The sequence below is a fragment of the Carlito syrichta genome, unplaced genomic scaffold, assembly GCF_000164805.1.
Source record: "Carlito syrichta isolate Samal-C Ts95f unplaced genomic scaffold, Tarsius_syrichta-2.0.1 Scaffold305386, whole genome shotgun sequence".
Lineage (NCBI taxonomy): Eukaryota > Metazoa > Chordata > Mammalia > Primates > Tarsiidae > Carlito > Carlito syrichta.
In genome coordinates, this window is record NW_007249482.1 from 20240 (window position 1) to 42895 (window position 22656).

Genomic DNA, 22656 nt, shown 5'->3' on the forward strand with positions numbered 1-22656 from the left:
TCCCAGTCTGGGCGACAGAGTGAGACTCCAACTCAAAAAAAAAAAAGTATCAAAATAATTGGGACCTTTGATCACAGCTTTTGTTTTCCTATAGTTTGTACTGTTTCTAAAATTGTTCTTGGTTTATCTTATGGAATTAAATATATCAGTATTTTATGGAATTCCATCAAGATTGCCATGACTACTAGGGCCTTCTGAGCAAGTATATGATTGATGGAATAGAAGTATAAGAAGGTTCCTGTCCTTAAAAGTTTTAAGGTCTAGTTGAAGAGATGACATGTACACATGGAAAAAAATGGAACTGCTTCTTAACATCGCATGAGGTATCACAAGTCAGCATGTGGATGTTGTGGGATGCCTGCTTATATCTAGATATGTTCTGTGAGCTCATTCAAGGGAAAATTCACTTTGATTGAAGCAGTGTTCACAGAGTGATCAAAATTGAATAGGTTGTCTCAAAAGCAAGAGGCTTTAAAGAGATGTAGAGTACAGTGGGGTAATGGGCTTTCTGCAGCCACCACAATTAGACCATGTGACCAAAGCCAGCTGAAGCAGTAAGTGTTGTTTGGGTCCAGAAGGGGACTTTACTTCACCCCAGAACACATAGACCTGTCAGTGTTTCTTGTGTTTCAGATTTGCCATATGGATGGGAACAAGAAACTGATGAGAATGGACAAGTGTTTTTTGTTGAGTAAGTGTCTATGTAGAAATTACTCTTGACCATTTTGCCTTTTAATAGGAATTTTTTATTATAAAAGTTATACATGTTGACAATAGAAAAATACAAAGTAGTGTATGCCTGTGAGCTTATCAGAAGGAGTAACTACTTTTAACACTTTTTGGATTTATTCTTCTGTTTTCTCGTCCATGCTTTCTTAGTAAGAAAGTAGAAAATGCACTATGTGAACTGTTTAGTAATCTGCTTTTTCCATATAATATGTTATGAGCCTTTTCTCCTATCCTTATCTATTTTTCAAAAAGAAGATATTTAATGACTCTAGATTATTATTTTGTACAGATATACTATAATTTATCAAATTGCCTGATGTTGTTCAATTCCTATGATTAGAAATCTATAATTATAAATGTTTGGAGTGTCCTTAACTCTAAAGCTTTTCTATCTCTTGATTCTGCCTCTGGGATGAATTCTACTATCAAACAGCAGTGGTAACTACCTGTCCAGCATATAGCATGAGCCAGGCCTGATTCTAATTTCTTTGTGTCTGTAGTGTTAGCTCATTGATCCCCACAGTGCCTTGAGAGATAGTACTGTTGTTATTCCTGGCTTACTACCAGTGACACAGAGCCAGTGGGTGAGTAACTTGTTAAGGATCCCACAGCAAGTAAGTGGTAGAGCTAGGCTTTGAGTCCAGCACCTACTCCAAGTGTCTGCATTCTTATTCACTGGTTAGGAGAGAAATGAATGTTTCATGGCTGTAACATTTAAATTAGAAACTTCCATATTTCGTGGGATTAAAATTGGTTAGTTAATAGAAGCTGATTTAAGCAGAAATTTTTTTAAAGTTATGAATGTAACATAAATATATATATTTTTGATTCGGAGTCTCACTCTGTTGCCCAGGCTGGAGTGCATGAGCCACCACGCCCAGCCTTGAATGCAGCATAAATATTTTCTTTTTTTTTTTTGAGTTGGAGTCTCACTCTGTCACCCAGGCTGGAGTATAGTGGCGTGCTCACAGCCACCACAGCCTTGACCTGCTGGGGTCAGGAGATCCTTCTGCTGCAACCTCCAAAGTAGCTGGGACTACAGGCACATGCTACCATATCCAGCTGTGAATATAACATAAATGTTTTCTTTTTTTGAGTCGGAGTCTCACTCTATTGCCCAGGCTGGAGTGCAGTGGCTCGCTCACAGCCATTGCAGCCCCAACCTACTTGGCTCAGGCAATCCTTCCCTCTCAGCCTTCCAAGTAGTTGGAACTACAGGCATGTGCCATCACGCCCAGCTCATTTTTCCTGATTTATTGTAGAGATGAGGTCTCACTAAGTTGCCCAGGCTGATCTCGAACCCATGGGCTCAGGCAATCCTCTCACCTCGGCCTCCCAAAATGCTGGGATTATAGGTATGAGCCACTGCGCCCAGCCAATATTTCCTTTTAACATTTGATTGAAGTACACCAAGCTTTTGAGGTTGGGCCATGCCTGATCTTTGGATGTGAATCTGCTGCTCAGATGCATTGTTTTCCCCAAGTGTACCTGTTACGTAGCATCTGCAGTTTCTACTTTGACTTTATTTAAGGTTGAGCAAACACATCACATTTTCTTTTTTTTTTCTGAGTTAGAGTCTTACTCTGTTGGCCAGGCTGGAGTGCAGCGGCATGTTCATGGCCACTGCAGCCTCGACCTGCTGGGCTCAGGTGATCCTTCTACCTCGGCCTTCTAAGTAGTTGGAACTATAGGCACTCACTACCACACCCAGCTTATTATCAAAAGATTTATTGTAGAGACGAGGTCTCACCAAGTTGCCCAGGCTGGTCTCAAACCCCTGAGCTGAGCTTAGGCAATTCTCTTGCCTCAGCCTCCCAAAGTGCTAGAATTACAGACTTGAGCCACTGCGCCCAGCCACATCACATTTTCAAAGAACATGAATGTTACGTCGTCTTGGAATTCTGTGGGTTTTTTTTTTTTTTAAGCATTTTCACTGTGTTTGATTGAACCAAAGCTTTTTTTTTTTTTTTTTTTAAAGCTACTTGTCTTTGAGGCTCTCCAAAACATCCAGCCAAATTTTCACAAATTCAGGTGACATTTTATTTTCACATTCCATTGTATCAGTTCATGTCATAATAGTTCATTAAATAATGTAGTTACTGTCACAAACTCAAAGGCGTAAGTGGTTTCTGAGCAAACCTAAGTGAATTCTTGGTCCATATCCAGTATTGGGAGCAAATGGGCCAAGGCTTGCTTGAGAGGAGTCTTTCAGCCACCAAGGACAGCTCTGGGAAGACAAGACTGTATTTGGATGGGTGGTACGTTTGTTGTTGCCTACTAGTTTGTTAACGGTTTCCCCCACTGATTTGAAAAGGTTTTTTTCCCTCAACAAATTAAGGATATCAACACATCGGTTATATGCTACAAATGCTTTTTTCAAGTTTTTCTTTTAATTTTGTTGATTTAAAAAAAATCAACTATAGACTGTCTTAAATTTTTGTGTAGTCAAATCAGTTTTATTCTGTGCAGTTGTTGTCTTCGTATTCGTGCTTAGAAAGTGATTGTCTAAAATGAGCATAAATCCTAATCAACATAGAGTAGTGATTTCCAGGAGTGGGTGCTAGACCAACATTAGCATCGTTCTCAGGCATCTTCCACTCCTGCTCCCTTACCACTCCCCGCCCCGGACCTACTGAATCAGCCACTCTGGGGTGGGGCTGGCAGCCTGAACTTCAACAAGTCCTCCAGGGATCCTGATGTACACTCATCCACTCCAGAGCAGGGGCTCTTGACTTCTGTCTGTAAAGGACCAGATAATTTGTTTTAGGCTTTATGGGCCATATGGTTTCTGTTGCCATGATTCAACTCTGCCATTGCAATGCCAAAGCAACTATATACAGTATATAAATGATGGGCATTGTTGTGTTCTAATAAAATTTTACAAAAACAGTTGGTGGGCCAGTTTTGGCAAACTGCTGGTCTAATCTAGGGGAATAAGCAAGGGCTTTGGGGGCAAGCTAGAACTTGGCTCCCTTGGCTAAAATTGTCACTTCTCTGAGCCTATTGATGTGGTATGTTGGTAGATGTTTAACACCAGCTCTTTGGAGAAAAAAAACCCAGGTTTGTTTCTATGGTATAAGTACTTTTACCTTAGCTGATTTCAGGCTACCAAGGTGAAGTCACTGAGGAATTGGGGAGAAAGAGACACACTTGGCTCTTTTAAGCCAGTGTGCCAGTCCAGCACAGGATTGCTCTGTGGTCCATGTTTAACATTAGGGCCACAGTGCTTATCTGATAGGCAATGGTTATAATTAAAGGTTGGATTACTCTTGGGTCTTAGTTTTTTATTTTATTTCATTTTTTGAGTTGGAGTCTTACTCTGTCGCCCAGGTTGGAGTGCAGACACACTCACAGCCACCACAGCCTCAACCTGCTGGGCTCAGGAGATCCTTCCACCTCAGCCTTCCAAGTAGCTGGAACTACAGGTGTGTACCACCACACCTGGCTAGTTTTCTTTATTTATTGTAGAGATGAGGTCTCTCCATGTTGCCCAGGCTGGTCTTCAACCCGTGGTCTCAGGCAATCCTCTTGCCTTTGCCTCCCAAAGTGCTGGGATTACAGGCATGAGCCACTGCACCCAGCTAGGTCTTAGGTTTTTTTTTGATTTGTTGTAGAGAGGTCTTGCCAAGTTGCCTGGGTTGGCCTCAAACCTGCAGGCTCAGACAATCCACTCATCTCAGTTTCCCAAAGTGCTGGGATTACAGGCTGAACCACCGAACCCAGTTGGTCTTAGTTTTCTTATAGGGTGATGAGTGCGGATTTTCTTTTTTTTTTGAGTTTGAGTCTTACTCTGTCGCCCAGGCTGGAGTGCAGTGGCATGCTCACGGTCACTGCAGCCTCGACCTGCCTGACTCAGGTGATTCTTCTACCTTGGCCTTCCAGGTAGCTGGAACTACAGGCGCACACCACCATGCATAGCTAATGTTTTGATTTTTTGTAGAGATGAGGTCTCGCCATGTTGCCCAGCTGGTCTCGAACCTATTGGCTCAGGCAGTCCTCTTACGTGTGCCTCCCAAAGTGCTGGGATTACAGGCGTGAGCTACTACACCCAGCTGAGTATAGATTTTAAGCTATGTAATTTTACCCGTGCATATTATGCATACATTTTAAATGATGAACTCTCATCTATTTCTGGAGGGCTCCTAATAATTTTTAAGGTTTTTTTAGGTTTTAAAATCTTAAATTCCAAGAATCATTTAAAATGTAAAAGATAAATTTTACTTCAAGAAATAGCCTTTTCATTCACATGTGAATGGATGTATTTTAATATTGTTTCCGCAAGATTTAGGTAAACTCCAAATCAAAATTAGAGTGCTTATAGGAGGTATGAGTACAGTCTTAAAATCACTGGAATTGGATTAGTTGGCCAGTTGCATATTTACAATTTGGCTTTATCTTTTTGAGTTTTCTACTTTCCCACCTGTCTTTAGGCCCTTGCACAGGGCTAAGGGATTTAATGGAAATCTACTGAATACGGTGACAGACAGATTTTATAACCACATTTACATGAATTAAATAAAAACTCAAAGCCTTCTGAAGAAGCGTTTTTTGAGATCTAAGGATACCAGTCCCAAGTTGTTTGTTACAGTATGTGTTACAGCCAATTCTGAAGGAAAAGATTCCATGACCACCTCTCCAGGCAGGAATATAATCCTTCTGGAGGCCAGAAGATAGATTATATGGTCCCCAGTTATTTTCAGGTTTAAGAATAGGCCTTTTAGTACATGAAAAATGGGATTTGCCTCTGTAAAATTGTCTTATATATATATATTTTTTTTCCTTGTGAGCCAGGGTCTCTCACTCTGTCACCCAGGTTGGAGTGCAGTGGCATGATCATGGCCACCACAGCCTCGACCTGCTGGGCTCAGGGGATCCTCCTGCCTTTCCTTCCTGAGTAGCTGGGACTACAGGCAAGCACCACTATGCCCAGCTAAGTTTTTGATTGTCTGTAGAGACATGTTCTCACTATGTTGCCCAGGCTGGTCTCAAAGTCCTGGGCTCAAGTGATCCTTCCACCTCAACCTCCCGAAGTGCTGGGATTATAGGTGGGAGCCACTGCACCAGGCCCAAAGCTGTCTTTAATTTGTAAATGCATATTCATTGCTTTCTCTTTTTTGTGCAGCCATATAAATAAAAGAACTACCTACTTGGACCCAAGACTGGCATTTACTGTGGATGATAATCCAACAAAGCCAACCACCCGACAGAGATATGATGGCAGCACTACCGCCATGGAAATTCTCCAGGGCCGGGATTTCACTGGCAAAGTGGTTGTGGTTACTGGAGCTAATTCAGGAATAGGTAGGCTGTTAACTTATTTATTTATTTATTGTGACTAGTATAATAAAATGCACTTAAATCTGACTATAATGGAGTTTTGCATAGTGTTTCCCTAATTTAAAAATGAATTTTAGCCTTTTTAGCTATCGTTTCATTAAAATCATGACCTGTTTTTAAATCCCAGTGTTACTGTGGAAGGCTATGCAAGGGCTGAACTTGAAGTCTCTGAAAGCTGAACACTCAGCAAAAGATTATGGCTATTTTGGTATTCAGGGATAAGAGACAACAGCCTCCGTCAAAGAGCTTTTGACCTGGTCTGTGTGGTTTACGGACATATTCCAATTACCTGGGTTATTCAAACCAAAATTGATTGGTAATAGAATATGGGGAACAACAAGGTATTATGACTTGGAACAAAGGATACTGCAGGTTTCAATTGGTCACTGAGCATATCATTTTCTTTTGGGAACAGGATCTTATTTCTTTATAAAATTGGAGAATTAGTTCCTGTCTTAACCTCTAAATTAACCCTCTTAATTGCCAGTGTGTAACCACAGTGACCATCATGAGGTAGATGGCTCCAGAGGGTGTCCTTTCTTCAGTTTTATGGACTGTTAAAGAGACAGGAGCAAAGGTGCTTAAGCCATAACTCTTCATATGATTTTATTATTATTTTGCTTTGGTCCATTTACATCAATATCTGAACCAGTAAGAATCAACTGCTTTGAGTAAGAATATGCACCTTTAGATTTATTTACAGATAGAAACAACTGAATGGTGTTTGGCTGTCTTCTGTCAGGCTCTCTCTGTCCCCTTGATCCCCCTCAGCCCCCACAAGGCTCTCTAGTTTGGCCTCCTCTCTTATAAGCTTTTATCACCTCTACTTTCTCTCTTTCTTAATTTTGAATGACTTCTTGAGCCTCCGGAAATATTCTCTAGCATCATCAAAGCAAGCATAGGAGATAAAAATACATTGGTAACGGATTAATTTTTGTGTAGTACAGGGTCTGAAATACCATCTAAGAGCAAGATTTTTGACTCTACTTGCCTGTTATTAAGGTAAAGAAACAGAAACAAATGGAAATTTTTTTATTTTTTTATGTTTTTACTGGAAAGGAGTTTATTTAAAATCAGCTCTTTGCACCTTATCCTGGGCTTAGACTATGTTCAATCCAATTGTCTGAATTTCTGCATTGGTGTAATCATTGATGTCAAAACTAATGACGTGATAGTAAAAATAATGGCTAGATGCTTATTCCAAGAAGCTATATATTGTGCTGATTGTATTGACTATTGTTATGGTGAGCATGTAGACCACTGCAGTTGTAGAATAATTAAGAAAAAAATAAGAATTTAAGGACTTAAGAAAAAAAAATATTTTTTGAGTTGGAGTCTTATTCTGTTGCTCAGGCTATAGTGCAGTGGCATGCTCACGGCCACCGCACCCTCTACCTGCTGGGCTCAGGTGATCCTTCCGCCTCAGCCTTCCAAGTAGCTGGAACTATAGGCACATGCCACAATACCTGGTTAATTTTTTTTTTTTTTTTTGTCGAGATGAGGTCTTGCCAAGTTGTGCAGGCTGGTCTCAAACCTGTGGGCTCAGGCAATTCGTTCACCTTGACCTTTCAAAGTGGCTGGGATTATAGGCATGAGCCAGTGTGTCCGGCAAAAAATATTTTTTAATTTAATATTTAGTTAGTCCGGGCTTGGTGGCTTAGCCTGTAATCCCAGCACTTTGGGAGGCCGAGGTGGGTGGATTGCTTGAGCCCATGGGTTCAAGACCAGCCTGGGCAACTTGGTGAGATCATCTCTACAATAAATAAATAATTAGCCAGTCATGGTAACGCACACCTGTAGTTCCAGCTACTTGGAAGGCTGAGGCAGAAGGATCATCAGAGCCCAGCAGGTCGATGCTAGGGTGGCCATGAGTGTGCCACTACACTCCAGCCTGGGTGACAGAGTGAGACTCCAACTAAAAAAAAAATTCAGTTAACCAGCAAATTAACTAAACTAAAAGATCTTATTCTCCTAATCTTCTATCTGGACTGCTTTTTAAAATTTATTGTTACTCATTTATTTATTTATTGGCCAGACACGGTGGTTCAAGCCTGTAATCTCAGTACTTTGGGAGGCCGAGGTGAGAGGATTGCCTGAGCTCAGGGTCTTGAGACCAGCCTGGGCAACTTGGCGAGACCTCATCTCTACAATAAGTCCAAAATAAGCCGGGCGTGGTAGCATGTAATTCCAGCTACTTGGAAGGCTGAGGCAGAAGGATCTCCTGAGTCCAGCAGGTCTAGGCTGTGGTGGGCATGAGCATGCCACTGCACTCCAGCCTAGGTGACAGAGTGAGACCCTGACTCAAAAAAAGGAAAAAAAAATTTTAAAGAGATAAAAAAGTCTTATTCTGTCACCCCGGCTGAAGTGCAGTGGCATGATCATAGCTCATAGCTCACTGCAGCCTCAAACTCCTCTGCTTAAAGCTCTTCTCCTGCCTTGGCCTCCTGTGTACTGCAGGTATGTACCACCATGCCTGGCTAACTTTTTATTTTTTGTAGCGATATCATCTCACTATGCTGGTCTTGAACTTGTGGCCTCAAGTGATCCTCTCACCTCAGCCTCCCTAAGTACAGAATTACAGGCATGAGCCACTCTGCCAGGCTTGGTTTTTCCTTAATTAGTAAGATATGTGACAACTGATTATTTTCTGTGTTAAGCATTCAGACTTCTCTGTCTGACATTTGATAGCAGACCTTTGAATATGGCTAATGCTTTTTCAAAGACATGGAACACCAGGCCTATGACATTGTAATTTAGGACTAATAGTGTTGGTTCAGAATATTAAAAGGGCTATGTCTAGTTGGATATTTAATCATGATGGAAGGAGAGAAGGAGACACTGAAGCATTGAGACTAAATTTGTGGTTGATCAGAATGGCCCTCACATCTCTTGGAGTGAAGCCGAAAACTCTTTGTGCCTCTTCTGAGCACCAGCTTCCCCCTAAGGCTCTTCCTTTCTGATGGCCATCATTCATTTTGCAGACACTGCAGGAGTGTCTGTGGTCCGGTTGGATGTTGTGGCAAGTTGTAGCGCTCAAGTCGGCACAGATGTCATGGAAAGTCTCAGGGAGCCTTTCCTATTCAAGCATTCACAGCTCTGTCCCCAGTTCTCACCTTCCCTCAGAAATTGTCTTTCACGCTGCCCCTCCCCTACTCCCCTCCACTCTTGGGAAGTGCAAGTCTAGGTGAGTGCTGAAGATTTTTATTCTGAATTTTTGAAATCATATCGTACTGCAAATTCCAGGCAATCATACACTCACAAATCACTTTCACTCTGCAGCAGTGGTATCAGGCTTAAAGAAAGGAAGTGACTGAAGATAGGCACATGGTTTTGCTAAGTTAGCTTTTGTGTCCTGCATGGCTGCCTTAGAAAGTGTCCTTACCCAAGTAGGCTGTGGCTTCTAGATAAAGTCCTTCCTGCTACTGAGCTATGAAACATGCCAATTTATAAATTGCTATCGCTACTTTAGTTCTGCCCATTTCAAATGAAATAGCTGAATGCAGAATGAGTGAATTGGTCGCCTTTACTTCCAGGACTTCTGGAGCATTCAAGAATCATCTCCTGTCAAAGCTTTGATGGTGTTGGTGTTCTCTTTTCTTTGGTCACTCAAGGGAGCCCATTTTCTATGTTGAATCTTTAATCTTGTGAATGTCTGTTCTCATTTAAGCAGAGTGGGTTGGAACAAAACACAGCAGTATTTATTTTGATTTTGTTGTTTTGTTTTCTTTTTGAGTCAGAGTCTCACTCTGTTGCCCAGGCTGGAGTGTGGTGGCACGAACACAGCTCACCTCCTGGACTCAGGTGATCCTTCTGCCTCAGCCTCCTGAGTAGCTGAGACAGCAGGCACATGCCACTATGCCTGGCTAATTTTTTTTTTTTTTTGTAGAGACAGGGTCTCGCTATGTTGTCTAGGCTTGTTTTGAACTCCTGGCTCAAGCAGTTCTCTCACTTTGGCCTCCCAAAGTGCTGGGAATACAGGCATGAGCCACTGCACCTGGCCAACAGTATTTATTTTGAAAGTAGTGACTTCACAATAAAAACATAGATACCTAATTTGCCTTACAAAGGCTGATTACAAATCTGATATTTCCAGTAATTTAAAAAAAATTCCCCACAAGGCAGTGCTCTGTTGGAATTGTAGTTGGTGAGAATTTTTCTGATGTGGAAAGGGACATTTCTTCCTTGACAGACTTCAAGGTTGCACTAGGCCCCTGCTGCCTTTGAAGTGGCCTCTAAGCAGATTCTATCTTGTCATCATCTCTTCCCCTCAGCTGGAAGTGACATGGAGCTAGATTTTGAATTTTGACAAAATCAGGTTGATTCTGCATGACAAAAGTAAGATTCGGAGGAAAAGTCAGAATAAAACATCATGGGCTCCTGAATTCCCTGTTTTTACAGTTAGGGTTTTAAGGCAGGTATCTCCACTGTTGCCTGGATTCGGTTGCCTAGATGGGGGATGGGCAAACCCTGGCCCCTGGGTGACATCTGAACTGCTGTCTGATATTGTAAGTAAAATTTTATTGGAACACAGCCACACCCATTTATTCCCATATTGTCCTATAAGAGGGAACTACTGTATGTTTTTATCCAGTTATTGCAAAATTACACAGCTATTTATTTGCATGTTATCAGCAGAGTTGAGTAATTACAGCAGAGACCATATGGCTGGCAAAGCCTAAAATATTTACTATCTGGTCCTTTCCAGAAAAAGTTTGCTGATTCTTGCATTAGATGATCTAGTCCCTTTCAAAATAAGTTTCCCCCAACATTTTCTAAATTAGCCACAATCTAGATGAAATTTAGATAAATTTGGATGCCCCAGCCAAAGGAAGATTGTGGTTTGTAACTGTTCCTCCACAATATCCTGCAACCCTCGACTCAACTCTGTTTCCTTTTTTTTTTTTTGGTAGGGAGCTTCAAGGATTAGGATGTTGCCTCCTCAGAAACTAACACTTTTCTCTCCTTGACCTTTGTTTAACCAGCTTTCTGAACCCGAAGAACTTTGTAGATTGAAAGCTGTAGCTTGTGGACTTCTCTCTGTGGAGATCAGCATCTCAGTATCCAGGGGGATGTCATCTCTCCACCCAAAGCTTCCGCTAGCAGATCAAGAGACCCGGAACCCCGCAGCCCCGAATGCTAACCTGTAGAGACAAGGGAGGAATTCGTTTCTGTTTGAGTTCAACATAGACTGAGCAGGAAGGGCCAGGTGTTTTACAACTCTCTCCGGAGTTAGCCCCCTGATGGCTCTGATTTGGTCAAAACAAATGGCAATGGCTTCAACATGGTGATCATGACATGCATATGCTACTGGCCAGTCTCAGGAGAGGGAACTTTTTAGGCTAGGGAATTTGTCACCATAGGAAGTCCCATGACTTCTTTTGTAGGCTCAAACCTGTTATTTGACCTAATTTGGCTATGCATATAAATAGTATAAAATGCTGTCCCCTTGAATCTGAAGGCTGACAAAAGCAGGATCCTTCTAATGAGGAGTTAATTGAATGCCTAAATGTGGGCCACCTACTCTGTTCATTGTCTCTTGTTAGCAGGACAAGTGTTGGAACTCATGCAGATTGTTGCCATGAGCAGACAGATTTATTATCATATTTAAGGAGTGACATCCAGGGTTTTGTCAAACATCCATTAAAAACCTATTAACAGGTATGAGTAAATTAGGTATTTTCAGTCTTATGTTCAGTGGTAATGATGATAAAACTTTCTTTTTTTTTTTGAGTTGGAGTCTCACTCTGTCGCCCAGACTGGAGTGCAGTGGCTGCTCCCGGCCACCGCAGCCTCGACCTGCTGGGCTCCGGTGATCCTTCCGCCTCAGCCTTCCAAGTAGCTGGAACTACAGGCGCGCGCTACCACGCCCGGCTAATTTTTGATTTATTGTAGAGATGAGGTCTTGCCAAGTTGCCCAGGTGGGTCTTGAACCCGCGGGCTCAGGTAATCCACTCACCTCAGCCTCCCAAAGGTGCGGGATTACAGGCTGAGCCACCGAGCCCGGCTTTTTTTTTTTTGAGTTGGAGTCTCACTCCATCTCCCAGGTTGGAGTGCAGTGGTATGTTCACGGCCACTGCAGCCTCGACTTGCTGGGCTCAGGCAATACTTCCATCTCAACTTTTCAAGTAACTGGAACCACAAGCGTGTGTCACCATGCCCAGCTAAGTTTTTTATTTATTATAGAGAACAAGGTCTTGCCAAGTTGCCCAGGCTGGTCTTGAACCCCTGGACTCAGGCAGTCCTCTTGCCTCTGCCTCCTAAAGTGCTAAGATTACATGTGTGAGCCATTGTGCCCAGCTGAAAACTTTCTTCTTAACTTTCAGTCATGGCTTAGATTTGTTTTTATTTATTTAGTTAGTTAGTAGTCAGTCAGTCAATTAGTTAATTAATTATTTGAGTCAGGGTTTTATTTTGTTGCCCAGGCTGAAGTACAGTGGCATGATCTCAGTTTACCGCAGCCTGAACCTCCTAGGTTTAGGCAATCCTTCTGCCTCAGCCTCCTGAGTAGCTGGGACTACAGGTGTGCCCCACTATGCTCAGCTCGTTTTTTAATTCTGTGTAGAGACTGAGGTCTCACTGTGTTGCCTAGCCTGATCTCTATCTCCTGGGCTCAAGCAATTCTCTTGCTTTGGCCTCCCAAATTGCTGGGATTATAGGTGTGAACCACTATGCCCAACCTAACATTTGATTTTTAAATTTCTTTCAAGGCTGGGTGCTGTAGCTCATGCCTATAATCCCAGCACCTTGAGAGGACAAGGTGAGAGAATTGCCCTAGCCCACATGTTTGAGACCAGCCTGGGCAACTTGGCGAGACCTAATCTCTACAATAAATGAAGAAAAATGAGCCAGGTGTGATGGTGCATGCCTGTAGTTCCAGCTACTTGGAAGGCTGAGGTGGAAGGATCGCCTGAGTTCAACAGGTCAAGGCTGAGGTGGCCGTGAGCATGCCACTGCACTCCGGCCTAGGTGACAGAGTGAGACTCTGACTCAAAAAAAAAAAAAGTTTCTTTCAGAATTTGGTTGGGATGAAACATTTCTTTCACCTTTTGAACCTTTATAACACTGGACTACTGAAATGTTATGATTTTAAATCTACAATAACCTGGCCAGCCAGGCGCAGTGGCTCATGCCTGTAATCCCAGCACTTTGGGAGGCAGAGACGAGAGGATTGCCTGAGTCCATGGGTTCAAGACCAACCTGGGCAAGATGGCGAGACCTCATCTCTACAGTAAATCAAAAAATTAGCCAGGTATGATGGCCCATGCCTGTAGTTCCAGCTGTTTGGAAGGCTGAGGTGGAAGGATTGCCTGAGCCCAGCAGGTTGAGGCTGCGGTGGCTGGGAGTATGCCACTGCCCTCCAGCCTGGGTGACAGAGTGAGACTCCTAATCAATCAATCAATCAGTCAAATAGAATAAAATAAAGTAAAATAGCCTGACTTGGTTTAGATATTTTAGCCAGATAACCCATTAATAAAGACAATACAGTTATATTCCCCCAAACAAATACAAGCTGGAAGTTGACATGTACCAGTGAAATGCATTTTAGAACTCACACTTTAATTTTTTATTCATATTTATGTGCAAAATCACCTCGCTTAGGTTTATTATATGGATCCATGTGCTTACAATTCAAAATTTATATATTTTGAGGTATAAAAGCTATGTGCTCAAGTTATCAGTCACCTCAAAATTTGTTTTCCTTGAAACAACATGAAAGTATCAGATTTTCATGCAGGGAATTACAAAATGTTATTATAGTATAATGTTGAAATTGGTTGTCTTAGCTTAGAGAGCCCACTTTTAAAAACTTGGGATCTTGTTCCTAAATCATGTGCAGAAATTACTGTGTGAACTGTAGTTGCCAATATTCTTTTATCTTACAAATCATCACCATGATGAATTCATATCTAGTGTAAATACTACCAGTTCTACAGTAATACACAAAAATTACTTTTTCTTCATGTAGAGAAGGGTATTGGTACTTAAGATTTTAAGTCCACACTTCCCTAGTATGGACTATACTAGTTTCCTTTATAGCTTCGGTTCTTTGTTTTCCATACCTGTTGCTAAATTCTGCCTTTAAGCCTAAGGTAAGCCACTGATTTTTTTTTCCACTTATTTCCAAAAAAATCCCATAAATCTGAGGCCATAGCAAACTTATATTTAGTCATTTTCTTGGGTAAAACATAATTATATGAAATCATTACTCTTGGGATCTTGAAATGCCTGATTAGTTTCCTTTCTGCTGGTTCACAAGACTTAAACTAGTGGAGTCTTGGCATTTATCTTTTTGAGAACCTGGTGCTCATTAAATAAAGGAAAAAATCTGAAACAATCTAAATAACCTTTTGGGAATTAAACTCCCATTAAAAAATTTTTTTTTCCTGAGTTGAAGTCTTACTCTGTTGCCCAGGTTGGAGTGCAGTGGCACGCTCATGGCTACCGCAGCCTCAACCTGCTGGGCTCAGACGATCCTTCCAAGTAGCTAGAACTACAGGCGCATGCCACCACTCCCAGCTAACTTTTTGATTTATTGTAGAAATGAGGCCTCACCATGTTGCCCAGGTGGGTCTCAAACCCATGAGCTCAGGCAGTCCTCTCACCTCTGCCTCCCAAAGTGCTGGGATTACAGGCGCGAACCTTTGCACCCGGCCTCCCATTTTAAGTTAAAAACATTTGTGACAACTATTCTGCAAAACTGTACCCATATAAGTAAAATGATTTTGAAGTTATTTTGTTCTAAGAAACTATGAAGATTTTTGAAAATATTAGAAAAGGTCCTTGAATGATATTATATAAAAAGAAGTAGTACCTTATGACAGCCATTTTACTTTGAAATATTCTTAGACATTGAACATACATGGAAATCACATGATCAAAGCATTTGAGAAGTAAATATCTAAAGGAAACGACTAAAGTATTCTAGCAAGCCTCATAATTTAGTAATCTTGTATAAAATATGTATAGTAGGTATATGCATGTGGATGTACATATATATTAAAAAAATAAGTTTATAATCAGGTGTAAAGTAGTCCCTTCTGTTTTATTTTTGGAGTTGGGGTCTCACTCTGTCACCCAGGCTGGAGTGCAGTGGCACGCTCATGGTTTACTGCAGTCTCAACCTCCTGGGCTAAGGTGATCCTTCTGCCTCAGCCTCCCAAGTAACTGGGATTACAGGGGCCACCACACCTGACTACATTTTTTGACTTTTTATTTTTCTTGAGTTGGTGTCTTACTGTGTCACCCTGGCTGGAGGGCAGTGGCATGCTCACGGCCACTGTAGCCTCTACCTTCTGGGCTCAGGTGATCCTTCCTCTTCAGCCTTCTAAGTAGCTGGAACTACAGGCTCAAACTGCTGTGCCTGGCTAATTTTTCTTGATTTATTGTAGAGATAAGGTCTCCCCACGATGCCCAGGTTGGTGTCGAACCCATGGGCTCAGGCGATCCTCTTACCTTGGCCTCCCAAAGTTATAGGCGTGAGCCACTGTACCCGGTCCATTTTTAAATTTTTATTTTGTTTTTGTCGAAATGAGATCTTGCTACGTTGCCCAAGTTGAACTCAAATTCCCAGGCTCAAGCAATCCATCCACCTTGGCTTCCTAGAGTGCTAGATTACAGGCATGAGCCACCACACCAGGCCTACTGTAGTCCCCACTTATCCATGGTGTTACTTTCTGAGATTTCAGTTACCTGAGGTCAACTGCTATCCAAAAATATTACAGTATTTTGAGAGAGAGACAGAGACCAGGTTAGCATAACTCTTATTGCAGTACCTTGGCCCGCTTTTTCTAGTTTATAATTGTTGTTAATCTCTTACTGTGCCTAATTTATACATTAAACTTTATCATAACTATGTATATATAGGAGAACATATAGTACATGTAGTGTTTGGTACTGTCCTTGTTTTCAGGCATCCGCTGGGAGTCTTGGAACGCATCCCTGAGAGTAAGGGGCAACTGTGTGTGTGTATACCTGACTAGATCACAACACTTTTTTGTCACATGAGGTCATTAGTTGCATTTCATGCTTGTATGTAGGTTTGGATTTTTTTTTTTTTGAGTCAGAGTCTAACTCTGTCCCCTAGGCTGGAGTGCAGTTGCATGCTCATGGTCACCACAGCCTCGACCTGCTGGGCTCAGGCAATCCTTCCACCTCAGCCTTCCAAGTAGCTGGAACTTCAGGCATGCGCCACTACTCCTTGCTAATTTTTTGATTTATTGTAGAAATAGGGTCTCACCAAGTTGCCCAGGGTGGTCTTGAACCCATGGGCTCAAGCAATCCTCTCACCTGAGCCTCCCAAAGTACTGGGATTATAGGTGTGAGCCATTGCGCCCAGCCTTAATTTTTTGATTTATTGTGGAGACAAGGTCTCACCATTTTGCCAAGGCTGGTCTGGAACCCATGGACTCAGATAATCCTTTCGCCTCTGCCTCCCAAAGTGCTGGGATTATAGGCGTGAGCCACTGCGCCTGGCAGGTTTGGATTTTACTTTACTCTTTATAGTGACAGCATAACATGAGGGCCACACAAGCTATTGCTCGATGACAAAATGGTTCAAACTCAATTTTAAAAAATATTTGAAAATATAATTTATATTCTAGTTGAAGCTTTGTAGTGTCTTTTGGAAATTGTTTTACTTAAAACCCAGTTTAAATAATTTGATCATTTCCTTTTAGTTAAGACAGTGATGTAGTAAGAGTTGTAATGGAAAAAAATTCTATATATTTTCTGTCCATTAACCTAAAAGCAGAAATGTCTTCATACATTTTTATTTTTCCTCCACTAGAGGGCTCTGTTGCCCTTTCATATAATTAAACAAAAGCGGTAGCATCCCAATATAGTTTTCTGCCTCTTAGCCAGTCTTGCTTTCATTTTTGTTAAATAATGTATCTTACTTTTCTAACATATCTTTTAGGTCTTGTGATTCTCCAGTGATAGAGTTCAAACTGAAGACTGCAACTAGTGTCATATTTATTTCTTTTGCTCTCTTTTTTGTTTTGTTTGTATAAAATGCCAGGGATGAAGAGATCCATTTAATAAAAAGGCCCATTGTATTCAGGGAGCAGCTTGCTCTGCCAATTACACAGGGCATGTGTTTTCATGACATTATTGGTTTTGAGTGTGCTGGCCTATCAATAATGCGGTTTTTTTTTTTTCTAAATGGAAATTGTAATATTTAAATATTCATGCCTCTGTTTAGGGTACATTTAGAATGCCTTTTTTCCTAAGAATATATTCTCCCTTACCCCTGCCACCAACTTTACCCAGTATTATATAATTTATTGTAATTAGGTGGTTTATTTTTCATTTTCTTTTTTTCTTTCTTTCTTTCTTTCTTTCTTTCTTTCTTTCTTTCTTTCTCTCTTTCTCTCTCTCTCTCTTTCTTTCTTTCTCTCTCTCTCTCTTTACTCTTAGCCAAAATACCAAGAAGCAATGGTTATTTATTAACAATACGTTCTTGTACTGGAAGAAATGTGTCTTTTTGGTCTCAGTACATGTATATGTTTCTTAAAGAAGAGAGGCCATATTAAACCAGATACTTAATGGGAAGCAGATAGCCAGTGCTCTGTTCATGCAGAGTCTTAAGGCGGGGCATTTTTACTTTGGCATAGAGTTTGAGGCAGCCCATTAATCGCATCCTTCAGCTGTCAAACAGAAATTTGGCCCAGAAAAGAATACACTTTGGCTTTACAGAACTGCTTATTTTCAAATTTTAAATGGGGACAAAAATGAATACACTATATTATATACTTTTATTTATATTATTCTCTTTCTCAGCAACTTTTTCTCTTTTGAAAATGTAAGAGCCTGAAAACATTGTGAATATATTTGTTACACTGCAACACTATTTCACCAGAGTAAAGATGTTTTGGTCATTTGTATACAAATGTGTTCATTGCTTATCAAATAAATTGTTAAAACTAGATGGCTGTTCTGGGAATTATTACAGATTTTATGATAAATGAGGTGCTGACAGTGAAGGCCCCTTGCCCGTCACTTTTTGGTATGACACGGCTTTTCCCGCACTTTTGCAGCGTGTGCGAGGCAGTGTTCACATGAATTGCAACCTTTTTCTAAGTGACGTCTGGGCCGACAGGAGGGCCTCCTCGCAGAGATCTTTTAAGGCATTGGTAAATGGATCAAATAGCAAACCCCAATTGCTTGAGTGTCTTGCCTAAATTTATTATCTCCCTTTGGCTTAAGAAATAACAGTCCATTTCATGATGTGCCAGTCTTGATTTGCACTTTGGCTTTGGCTTAAGAAATAACAGTCCATTTCATGAAGTGCCAGTCTTGATTTGGGGAACCTCGGGAGTGCTGAGTTGTGTTACGTGGTTTATGTCCAGTTGTTTTAGGTCTCTGAGTGACCTGTATGCCAGGATGTGCCACTTGGTGGTTTGCTTTTGGATCCTTCATGTTCGAAGCCATATTTCAGATAGTGCTGTCTCTAAACGCAAATCAAGCTTTCCTCACTAGACTCTAAGAGATCTCAGATGGTGTATATGAATGAGTGTGTGAGTGTGTGTGTGGGGGGGGCAGGGAGGAGATGCATACTCCATTGTGTTAACTGTTTCTACCTGGGGATGGGGGGATGGTGACTGGCAAGGTGAATGGAACTAAACCTTTTGTATAAACAAATTATCTCATATAAAGAGGAGCAAAGTCAAGATCAAAATTCTTGTGTGGAAATTGAAGTTACAATGAACAAAATGTTTTTCATTTTTACCTTTTTTTGGGGGATCAGAGTCTCACCTTGTTGCCCAGATTGGAGTGTAGTGGCACAATTATGGCTCACCACAGACTTGACCTCCTGGGCTCAGACGATCCTCCCACCTCAGCCTCCTGAGTAGCTGGGACTACAGGCATGTGCTACCATGCCCAGCATTTTTTTTTTTTTTTGAGTTAAAGTCTCACTCTTGATGTTCAGGCTGGACTGCAGTGGCACACTCATGGCCAACACAGCCTCATCCTACTGTGCTTAGGTGATCCTTCTGCCTCAGCCTTCCAAGTAGCTGGAACTACAGATACATGCCACCACATCCAGCTGGTTTTTGTGATTCACTGTAGAGACAAAGTCGCACCAAGTTGCCCAGGCTGGTCTCAAAACCCCAGGCTTAGGCAAACCTCTCACCCCGGCCTCCCAAAGTGCTGGGATTACAGGTTGAACCACCACGTCCGGCCTTTTTTTTATTTTTTATTTTTTTTGTAGAGACAGGGTCTCACTATGTTTCCCAGGCTGGTCTCAAACTCCTGGGCTCAAATGATCCTGTTATCTTAGCCTCCCAAAGTACTGGAATTACAAGTGTGAGCCATGGCTCCCGGCCTCACTTTTACCTTTAAAATGTACTTAATTGTTCCAGATTAGTCCCCATTGATCATTATGGTATTATCTTATGTTGAAAGTCATTTAAAATGCATGAAGATTTTATAATGTGTTCATATGTATTTTTCATCACACTGCTTACAGCTATCTTGGGATGGTGTCAAAATGAAAGCACAGAGAAGTGAGGTAACTTGCCCGAGAGTACACAGCTCTTGAGCAGGACTAGGGCAGAGGACTAATGACTCCATGCCTGGGACGCCCCCCAACCTGGACTTGGCTCCTTCCTGTTTGGAAGAATAATAGTGCATAGTCCTGGATGAGCTCTTACCAAGCAGCTCATTCAGTTTATTAGCTCCAACTCTGGAGTCAACAAACCTATCTCAACAAATCTGTGAAGACTCAGGCGTGGTGCTGGGAATGGCATCTCTAAGAAAGGGCCAAAGTGGACTTGGTTTCTGAACCTGATGTTGATCACGAGTTGAAAGCTAAGGCTTTCCTTTTCACTTTTTTTTTGGGGGGGGGTGTTGGAGTCTCACTCTGTCGCCCAGGCTGGAGTGCAGTGGCACACTAATGGCCACCCCAGCGTTGACCTGCTGGGCTTCGGCGATCCTTCCACCTCAGCCTTCCAAGTAACTGAAACTACACGTTGCCAGGCCCACTAATTTTTTTGATTTATTGTAGAAATGAGGTCTCGCCAACTTGCCCAGGCTGGTCTTGAACCCGCGGGCTCAGGCAATTCACTTGCCTCGGCCTCCCAAAGTGTGGGAATTACAGGCTGAACCACTGAGCCCGGTCTGAAAGCTAATGCTTTCTTTAGTGAATTCCCTCTTGGTGTTATGATTGTAAAACAGCTGCTGGGGAAGTTTTCTGGGGGCTTGGTAACCAGCCTTGGTTAAGTCTATATACCTGCCAGGTGTTAGGCTAGATTAACTCCAGTGTCTATAAATAATTCTTTTTAAGAAATTGTAATTAAATATGGAAAATTTAGAAAGTTCAGGTAAATAAAAATAAAAACAAGTGCAGATTAAAAAACCCCCCTAAGTTCTTACCAGCTAGAAATATATCTTCAATATTTAATATATTTAACATATATGATTCTGAACAATTTTTCCCTTCTGTGATTTTCTATTTAACTATGGATCATATTTTTCTGTGCTGTTAAATAGTCTTCCTCTTAAATGACTGCATAGTATTCCATTATATGGTTCCAACCCTTCTTTTAGTATAGCACAATTGAGTGGACTCTAGCTTTTTTTTTTCTTTTGCTCTGTCACCCAGGCTGGTGTGCGGTGGCATAGTCACAGCTTACCACAGCCTCTACCTTTTGGGCTCAGGCAATTCTTCCACCTCAGCCTCCCAAGTAGTTGGAACTATAGACATGCACCATCCTGCTTGACTAACTTTTTGTAGAAATGAGGTCTTGCTATGTTGCCCAGGCTGGTCTCGAACCTGTGGCCTCAGGCAATCCTTCCACCTTGGCCTCCCAAAGTGCTAGGATTACAGGCATGAGTCACCATGCCCGACCTGAATTCTGGCTTTTTAATAGCTATGGAATGGAGAAGAACACTTTGCAATTAAATGTTTGTGCCCATCCGTGACTATGCTATAGTTTTATTTTGTAGAAGTGGAATTGCTGAGTCAAGGGATTTGTTCCCTAACCTTAATATTCGTTTTGTCAAAGTGCACCCGGGAAGGTTGTACCAATTTGAATGCTCATTTGCCCCCATCCTTGCCAATCTTGAGAATTAGAATTTTTTAAAAGTATCACTTACATTTGCATGTCTCTGATTATTAGTAAGATTGATCAGCTTTTCATATGTCTGGTCATTTTTTTTAATGAATTGCCTTTTCATCTTATATGCATGACTATTGGATATGTATTGATTGCCAATCAATTGCTTGGTTCATGTGCTATAATTTAATTTTCAAAATGTCCCTTTCTCTTAGAAGTTAATTTATCTCAACGTGTCTATTACTTTAAGTACATATTCAATCCTGTGATCAAGAGGAAATTCATAGAGAATGAAGTTGGCCTGATGCCCCAGTTTGCTTCACTAAAAACTTCTACACAAACGTCTTACTTATTATCCCAGCTACAACTCAAATCATTGTCACTGCTGCTTCGTTACCTGCATTTAAGGAGGGAGAACCCCAGAGAACTTGAAGTTGGCCAGCTTGCAATGGTGGCTGAGTCCCAAAGTAGCACAACGAGAGATATTTGGTTATTTTGGTTTTGCAAATTTCCCCTAGATCTTTTATTAATGATAGTAACACCTCTTCAGAGCATTTTGATGCATTCTTTCATTTGATGAGCCTGCTCCCGTGTGGTGAAATTGTACCATTGCTGAAGACAGCTTTGCTGACAGTTGGTGCAAGCTTGATGGGTAGTGAGTTTCTGTCTGGAAGGGTACAGACAGGAATACCGCCTCTGGAAGCAGACATGACCTAGTTTTGAAACCCTGGGCTAACCACTTCCTATCTGAGCAACTTGGGCAAGTGACTTCTTGAACTCCTGTTCCACATCTATGCAGCATGGACAGCATTCCTCTTTTGGAAAGCTGGGAAAGATAGGAACTCTAGAGCTCCCAGGGAATTGTCTGCTCATCATCGCAGGCTATACTTTCTGGAATGGGAGGCAAGTGGATCGAGTTACTACTGAAATTAGTCTGGCATTTTCCTAGCTTCCTCATTCATGGATCCTTAAAAGGCTGCCATAATCTCTGTGTGTGTGTCCTAAAATGACCCTTCTAGTAACTGTTTTAGGCATTGACTTGTCTTTGGTATGAAAGGAAATATTTTAGATGTTTTTTGGTTGGAGGTCAGATAGTAGCTTCATCTAGGGGGAAAAAAAAGAATCAAATGGAAGAAAAAGGAAAAAAAGCTGGGCACAGTGGCTCATGCCTATAATCCCAGCACTTTGGGAGGCAGAGGTGAGAGGATTGCCTGAGCCCAGGTGTTCAAGACCAGCCTGAACAACTTGGTGAGACTTCGTCTCTACAATAAATAAAAAATTAGCTGGGTGTGGTGGCATGTACCTGTAGCTCCAGCGACTTGGAAGGCTGAGATGGAAGGATCACCTGAACCCAGCAGGTCAAAGTTGTGGTGGCCATGACTGTGCCACTGCACTCTAGCCTGGGTGATAGAGTGAGACTCCGACTCAAAAAATTAAAAAAAGGAAAAAAAAAGAGACAAGGTTATTTTTGTTGTAGTTGGGAATAAAAAAATTTTTTTAAACTGAAGGGGAAGGAAAACTGTTATAACATGCA

At 41.6% G+C, this 22656-nt stretch overlaps 1 protein-coding gene across 1 annotated transcript in view; it reads left to right on the top strand.

The window, feature by feature from the left end:
- The window catches only part of WWOX (WW domain containing oxidoreductase), a 286915-nt gene that overhangs the window by 8813 nt on the left and 255446 nt on the right, over positions 1-22656 (top strand). The window contains exons 3-4 of the mRNA XM_021714218.1: positions 634-691; positions 5852-6030. Of these exons, the coding sequence (XP_021569893.1) occupies positions 634-691; positions 5852-6030 (237 nt within the window). The remainder of the gene's footprint in view (positions 1-633; positions 692-5851; positions 6031-22656) is intronic.